Here is an 8,438-nt window from a genome sequence, read left to right as displayed (position 1 = left end):
TAGACAAACACCAGTCATGTTGATGCATGTAGTAGTAGTAGTTAGTCTGGTAATACCGGTCTCCATTAATACCTCAACTGTCCTACAGACTTGTAGAGTTGCCTTTAACGCACATAACTGTTTTGCTGTGGGCTGCAAAACTTGCACAAACAATGGTGAAGGCTGGGGGTGGGAGCGGGAGGGATTACAACACTATCAACAGCAATTAGAGTTTCGAACAGTCATACTGTTCGTTTACCAATTCCCCATTACTCAACGGCGGTTAGATGTAATGGGTGTCTCTCCAGCCTTTCGGTGGCGCTAGAGATCACATCCTTCAGTCTGCATCATGCCCGAGGAAAACAAAGCGGAAAAAACGTCGCTGACTGACGGAAGTTTGTATGTTCAAGATGGCGTTGGACGGGATTGACCAAGTAAGTGGTATTTATGTGTTAAATCTTCTAACGTGAACACTATATTTAACTGTGATTTATTCGTTAGCATCACATATTTCATAGATTGAATCTGCTGTAACTGTAGTGTTTAGAAATATAAGAGAATGGTTGAATTTAAGACGGGTCTGCTCCGAATGAAGCACAGTTTGCTGTCTCATTGTGTCACTGACTGGGACTGATCATAACATGGGATAACTGGATATAGCATGACACATAATGAATATTTCGTTATTGCTTACAAAATTGCTGATAATAACAATAGGAATCTTTCATGTGTAATAATAAAATAATAAATCTCTAATTAAACTTAAGAAATCTCACATCTCTGATCATGACATCACAAATCTACTTTTTAATCATAACGTGAGAAATTTCTTATTATATTTATCATAACATGTTAAATGTATAATTTAAGAACCTCGTGAATCATCACTTTACTCCAACAGACACTATTACTCTACCTGATAATTAATAACCCCTTGTTATAAGTTATTGCTATTATTGTTAATTTTTGCAGATGGATATTGAGGAGAGTAAAGGAGGCTCTGGTCTCCGACAGTATTACCTGTCTAAAATCGAGGAGCTTCAGGTGAGAATAGCCATGAAATGTTGTAGTTTGGCTGTAGGTATTAAGAACCCTTGTGAAAAAAGTTTTATTTACATTTAAATGAGAATTTTTATTTTATTTTAAATTTATATTAAATGCAGTTTTGCATACTTCTGACCCACTTAAGTACATCTATGTGTAATTTCATCATTGTGCACATTCGATACAATCAAGCGCACTTCTTTTTCACAAAGGTAAGTTGTGTCTAAATGTGCTTGTCTCTTTACTCAGTTGACAGTGAATGATAAAAGCCAAAATCTCAGACGTCTGCAGGCTCAAAGGAACGAGTTAAATGCCAAGGGTAAAGCTCTTTCAACCAACTTTTTTTTATGAATGTCATCTTTTGGTGTTCAGATGCATATGCCAAATAGCATATGCTAAAAATATCATCAGTATGGCATGACAGGACGTGTTTTGCGCTGTTTCCTTTAGTGCGCCTCCTGCGTGAGGAGCTTCAGTTACTGCAGGAGCAGGGGTCTTATGTAGGAGAGGTGGTGAGAGCCATGGACAAGAAGAAAGTGCTGGTCAAGGTTTGACAGCCATTATTTCCTGCTTTTCTCATGAGTACGATCGGTGCTGAGGCTGCTTATTCATTTGTTTATGCTTTGTTTTTAGGTGCATCCTGAAGGAAAGTTTGTGGTGGATGTGGATAAGAACATTGATATAAATGATGTAAGTGTTTTACTAAATCTGCATGACAATGGTAAAGCTGATAATAACGTGATTTTTCTCATTTAAGAAAATTCATTTCAAAATCTGAAATTCTGAATTATTTTAATATTTTTCTGTAAAAAAAAAAAAAAAAACTTTATCAGTTTAAGAGAAAAGCTCTGATTGGGGGATTTTAACTCTTGACATCTGGCAACCCAAAGCAAGAAAGCTTGTGGAGGCTTGTTACCAATGCAAGATCATGTAAATGTCAAATGGAGGGAAAAAAATGTTTTCAGAGGGAACTAAACAGTGGCGGTTATTTTTGCTTAATGTAAGAAGCAGAAATTGAGATGGCGATGAAATTGCAATTAATCGTGCAGCCCTTGGTTTTACAGTCATGAACGATACCTCAGGTTGAGGTGTACTACTACTTTTTTAAGTGATCTGGAATATAGGGGTCATAAAACCAAAAATACCTGTTATATATATATATATATATATAAAAATACTTTTACTCATATTGTAGCTTGTTTTTTATTAACATTGGTAGTGAACTAAATTCTTATTTCCACTAGGTAACTCCAAATTGCCGTGTAGCACTTCGTAATGACAGTTACACGCTTCACAAAATCCTGCCAAACAAAGTGGACCCACTCGTCTCACTGATGATGGTGGAAAAAGTGCCAGATTCAACATACGAGATGATAGGAGGGCTGGACAAACAAATTAAAGAAATCAAGGAAGTGATTGAGCTTCCAGTCAAGCACCCAGAATTGTTTGAGGCTCTAGGAATTGCACAACCTAAGGCAAGTGATAGCATGGCTCATACTTATCAGGTCAATCATGCTGTAAACAATGCTATCTTCTCAATAGTAGGTCGTTTGGGCTACCCTACCTGCTTCATATTTTAAAATGTGTGTTGGTCTGCAGGGTGTGCTGCTTTATGGACCTCCTGGAACAGGAAAGACCCTGTTAGCCAGAGCCGTGGCCCACCACACCGACTGCACCTTCATCAGGGTGTCTGGATCAGAGCTGGTACAGAAATTCATAGGAGAAGGTTGGTGGGCTTTCAGACAAATCAAATTCATATTACAAAGCTTGATGTGCTTTTTTGTTTGTTTGGTTTTTTTCCCCAAGAAGCACATGTGCTCCTAAGTTGAAAAAAATTTAGGAGCTCATTAAAAAATTTTAAAGGATGCAACAAAAATTGATCAAATAATGTGTTTTTCCTTAAAGGTATACAAGGTGACATTTAAATGATTTAAATTAAAATTAGGGATGGGCATTTTTGGCAATTTTTCATTTCGATCATGGATAAAACAAGTAATCGAGTACTCGGGGGGGTGGGGCATGGCCGTCATGGAGATAATGAAAATATCTGAAGACTGTTATGAAAATAAAAATATGACATGAAAGCCTGTCAATGAAAACATGAACACGTGATTAGAACACTCTTAGATTATGATTATGATGCAGCAATGTTATTAATAAAGGAGCATCTAAAAGGAATAGCTGCCTGAGGTGAAGAGTGACTTTATGCCAGTAAACTGAAGCCCGTTCTATGACGCATCCTATGATATTAATCATATAACATAGACGTAACATTACAACTTGTATCTGCACAAAAGGATGCAAATGCCAGTGAACTTTAAGTTACACGTTATAGCGAGAGAGAGAGAGCTCCCGCTGTGATGCGCTTTCATGACAGCGTGATGAAACACGGGCAAGGACAGAATTTACTATATTTTTCTATAAAGTTCTCATTATAATGCTATGTTTATGGCAGATTTGTGCTATATTTTCATCTACATTATTAAGTGATTCCATAAATCGCCTGCACGTTTTCGAAGCCATACAAATTATACGAATTATGCCATTGACCAAATATGACGAAAAAAGCACTGCTGCATTATTATTACATCAGTATATTTATTTTTTATTTTTTAAAGAAACATCTAAAACGAATATGACCGTCTCAAATAACTCAATATCAATAACTCAATATCGGGCATTGCATTTGAGCATGAAACTAAACATTGATATGCAGCGCATTCAGCATGTTAATAAATGTTGATATCCCAACACATCCTATATTAAATTAATCAGATGTAGCTATTACAACTTTCATCTGCAAAAAGTTTGCGAATGCAAACGTGAGCTTGACCGAAAGTGTAACTCCGATTGCGCTTTAAAACGAAAGCCAACGAAACGAAAGCACAAATTCACAATCTGTTAGGCTACATTGGTGTCACTATTGTAATTTTTTTTTATTTATTCTAATATTTCAGAAATATTTTGGATTCAATTTGCACTTTCTGATCAACCAAAATGTTATTTTACAGTTTGAAAATCACTGATGATTATTGTTTAATTATGAATAGAATTTAAAGGATATTTTCAGCACAAGATAAAAACTTGGCGCTGCACAGCTTGCATTGAACTGTATTTTCATTTATCTTGTCAAAGTGAAGCCAGACATTCTCTCTCACGTCTTTTGACGCATGCTGTGGCAAGCTTAACAATCAGAGCTCAGGGTGCCGCCCAAAGTGCTGCTATAACCAATCAGGAGAAAAAGAAAAAAAAAACATTTCGATCATTGTTTACATGATCGTTCGTCGCTGTCACGGTCGAGTACTCGATCGCTGTTGCACATCCCTAATTAAAATTATTTAATTTATTAGAATACAAAGTTGTTGTTTTTTTAAATATTTGTGCTTTAAAGTATATTAAAAGACATAGTTAACCCAAAAATGAAAATTATCCCATAATTTACTCACCCTTAAATGTGAGTGAAGTGCTCGTGCTATAGATCCCTGTATGAATTTCTTCTGTTAAAAGAATGCTCTTGTATCAGAACAGTTTAAATGACAAATCTGCTGTATTCCAAGTTTTCTGAAGCTATCCAATAGCTCTGAAATTGGAAAATTAAACAAAAAAAAAATCTGATTTCTCAAGCTGGATTCGTTGTCCTAATTTGGCTCAACATGTTCTCTGTGTTAATTCCAGGAGCTCGTATGGTGCGTGAGCTGTTCGTCATGGCCAGGGAGCATGCGCCCTCCATCATCTTCATGGATGAGATCGACTCCATCGGCTCCTCTCGGCTGGAGGGTGGATCAGGAGGAGACAGTGAGGTGCAGAGAACTATGCTGGAGCTCCTCAACCAGCTGGATGGATTCGAGGCCACCAAGAACATCAAGGTGAGAAGCAAATATCTGTAACCTGTGTGCTGATCCTAACATCAGAGCTCTGGTTCTTTGCAGAGAGAAAGGTTTAAAAGGGATAGTTCACCCAAAAATAAATTGTCATTACTTACTCACCCTCAAGTTGTTCCAAACCTGTATGAGTTTTTTTCTTCTGTTGAACACAAAAAAGAAGGTATTTAACCAGACAGTTGATGACACCCATTGACTTCCATAGTACAAACCAGGTCCTGTGTGACCGCAACAAATTAGAATACTACTATTATTAATATTCCAAGATTTACCATACATCTTGAATAGGGATCTATGATTTCCACGATGTGGAAAAATGGAATTTACAGTATGGAATGTCACAGAATTTGTCCCATTTAGATGAATAAATCAAAAGTAGGGCTGTACATATGTGTAGGGCTCTAGTGTCTGTGAATATTAAAGTGCAAAAAGACTGCTATTTAAATATGAAATCTGCTTGTTGCGTGTGTGTCTGTGTGAATGAGTGGCGCAGTTTCATCCACTACACATACTCAAGCATGTGTGACACTCCTGCTGTTTTCAGCATCTGCTGTCTCACTATATGAATGCATAAACACATGACCTTCATCTCCAGAGCTGCTCTGAGAGTCACTTTGATAAAACTAGTCTAAATAAGACTAAAACTAATAATAATGATAATAATAATAATAATAATAATGTTGGGGGGTGGAGTGGTTTTCCTTCTTTCTTTATTTATTTTTTTTTTTACTGCATACATTTGTTTGCAGCACCACCTACTCATTTAGCTGACTTTCCAGTCATCACCACCGGGGGTGCTGTGACCACACAAAACTACTTGCTTACATTTATGCCATTGTTATGCTTGGCTCCAGCTGGAATTTTATGATTTTTCTATAAGTAATGTCTGAGTTTACTGAATATTTTCTTGTTCCCTTCAGGTTATCATGGCAACAAACCGTATTGACATTCTAGACTCTGCACTTCTTCGACCAGGCCGCATTGATAGGAAGATTGAATTTCCTCCTCCCAATGAAGAGGTAAGCTGAGATCGTTATATATATATATTTTTTAATTTTCTGTATCATCTTGATAATGAAATACTGATTCTTCTGACATTCCTGTATTTGTATGACTCTCTAATATTGAAGGCATAAATACTAGCAGTATCCTCATAAGTGTTATGTTGTTCTCTGCAGGCCCGTTTGGACATTTTGAAGATCCACTCTCGTAAAATGAACCTGACGCGTGGTATTAACCTGCGCAAGATTGCCGAGCTGATGCCAGGAGCGTCTGGTGCTGAGGTCAAGGTAAGGTCACAGGTTTAACCTGCATCATGCAGTGCTGCGATCATTTCCAGTAATTTATGACCATCTATGCGGCACTTATTCAGGAGAAGCAGTGCTGAAATCAGCATCAATGTAAGCTGTTTTTATTTGTGCTTGTCTGACAGGGTGTCTGCACAGAGGCAGGGATGTACGCCCTGAGAGAGAGGAGAGTCCACGTTACCCAAGAGGATTTTGAAATGGCAGTTGCAAAGGTACTGAAAACATGTTTTTTTCAATTTGTGCTTTTAGTACAAATAATATTTTAACCTGCTAATCCTCATGGATATCTTTAATTTATAATTTACTATATTTTCACAGGTGATGCAGAAAGACAGTGAGAAAAACATGTCCATCAAGAAACTCTGGAAGTAAACATTTGACTCTATAATCTGCAGTTTTTTTGTGTCTTTAAGTTGCTTTGTCATCACCCAAATGTATTGAAAAATAAATTGTTTCTCACTTAGCACGATTGTTTTGTCTTTCCACTTTGTAGAAGAAAAAAAGTTGATAGAAATGCACTTACAATGCCAAAAGTTGATTATCCCACACACCTCTATGGCAGCTTGTTTCCACTACAGAATAAACAATAAAAAACGTAATTGCGAAGTTTTATCTCACTTTTTTTGCAAACGTGAGTTTATATCTCATAGTTGTATGGAAGTTTGTTTCCGCCACCAAATTAAAAAAAAAAAAAAAAAAGGTAATTGCGAATTTTTATCTCACAATTTTGACTTCTCACAATTGCGAGTTTACATCTCGTATTCTGACTTCTTTTTTCAGAACTCCGAGATTTAAACTCACAATTGCGAGAAATAAAGTCAGAATTGTGAGTTATAAACAAATTGCAAGATATAAACTTGCAATTCTGACTTTTTCTTGCAATTACGAGATATAAACTCAATTAAGACTTTTCTCAGAATTCTGAGATATAAACTTGCATTTGTGTGTTATAGTCAGAATTGCGAAATATAAACTCTGAGAATACTCTTGACGGGGGGAAAAAAATCAGAATTATGAGTTTATATAACACGATTCTGACTTCAGAACTCAATTCTGACTTTAGAACTCGCAATTGTGACTTTATAGCTCACAATTGTGAGATGTAAACTCGCAATTGCAAGAAAAAAAGTCAGAATTGTGAGATATAAAGCAGGGCTCGACAATAAGGACTGCCCGATGGCCCGGGGCCATTGTGAACGACACTCGGGACAGTAGACGGAACGGTCACTTGCCCGATCGGGCCAGTGCTGTAGGGTGTGCGATATATATTGTTTATGTCTATGATATCGTAATTGTTGATTTAACGATCTGAAATTATCTAGTATGCCCCTCACTTTACAAAAACACACACATTGAGCGCACGTACGCACTACGTGACGTAGTCTAGTAGGTTAGACTAGTGCGCGTGCATATTTAGAGTGTACGCATTCACTGCGTGATTTAGTGCGATTAAAATGGCCCCAGAATTTAAGAAAAGGGGCAAAAATGCCCCGTTTTTCTCCAAATATCACGTGATACTGATTTTATACAGTGTACAGTTTAATGAACAAGAACTTAATATCAAGTGACTTACATTTTAGACACCAAATCGCCTGTTTCACTCTATTTCTCCAACGAAAATAGTTCCAAACAAAGTCCACAGCATTGTTTTGCGTCTCTGAGTAACACTTCCTGAATCAATCAGCCATTTGAATGAATCGGTTGAATCTTGTTGAATCTCAATGACTCGCTCATTAGCAGGGACTTGCTGCCACCTACTGGCGGGTTTAACTTCAGGTTTAAAGTGTCTTTTCATTTTTAAAATAATTTCAAATAACAGTATTTAACATTTTATATTTTCAACATTTCAAAACATTATTTATTAATCTGTAACTGCTCTTGACTGATTAATAAAGTTCTCTATAATCTATAGTTATATTATATATCTATAGTTAAATAGTTATAGATATTATAATTTCTGTACCTGAAAATCTCCTGTTTAAACCTACATGAAAAACTTGAAAAGCAGTTTATTTCATGTATATTTATTTCATTTGTTCTGTTGTACTCATAATTTGATTATTTATTACTATTTTATTACTTGCTGTATAATTAATTTAAATATTAAACAATATTTAAAATTTAAGTGAGTTAATCTAGTAGCTTTTGGTGTCATAACCCAATTGATTAAGGTTACATGTATCAAAAACAATGAAAACAATAACTTGGCTTATTTTATAGGCCCATT

At 36.2% G+C, this 8,438-nt stretch overlaps 1 protein-coding gene across 1 annotated transcript; it reads left to right on the top strand.

The window, feature by feature from the left end:
• The first annotated feature begins 291 nt into the window (after positions 1-291).
• Positions 292-6,674, top strand: psmc5 (proteasome 26S subunit, ATPase 5). Its single transcript, XM_051914085.1, has 12 exons — positions 292-413; positions 952-1,023; positions 1,273-1,342; positions 1,474-1,571; positions 1,657-1,713; positions 2,268-2,498; positions 2,623-2,749; positions 4,699-4,889; positions 5,825-5,923; positions 6,083-6,193; positions 6,337-6,423; positions 6,530-6,674. Exons 1-12 carry the CDS (start codon positions 381-383, stop codon positions 6,581-6,583), a joined length of 1,230 nt encoding a protein of 409 aa, XP_051770045.1. The 5' UTR covers positions 292-380; the 3' UTR covers positions 6,584-6,674.
• The last annotated feature ends 1,764 nt before the right edge of the window (positions 6,675-8,438 follow it).

This window comes from Ctenopharyngodon idella, chromosome 12, assembly GCF_019924925.1.
Source record: "Ctenopharyngodon idella isolate HZGC_01 chromosome 12, HZGC01, whole genome shotgun sequence".
In the NCBI taxonomy this organism is placed as follows: domain Eukaryota; kingdom Metazoa; phylum Chordata; class Actinopteri; order Cypriniformes; family Xenocyprididae; genus Ctenopharyngodon; species Ctenopharyngodon idella.
Note: the sequence above shows the minus strand (reverse complement) of the source record. Positions and strands in the feature narration are given on the sequence as shown.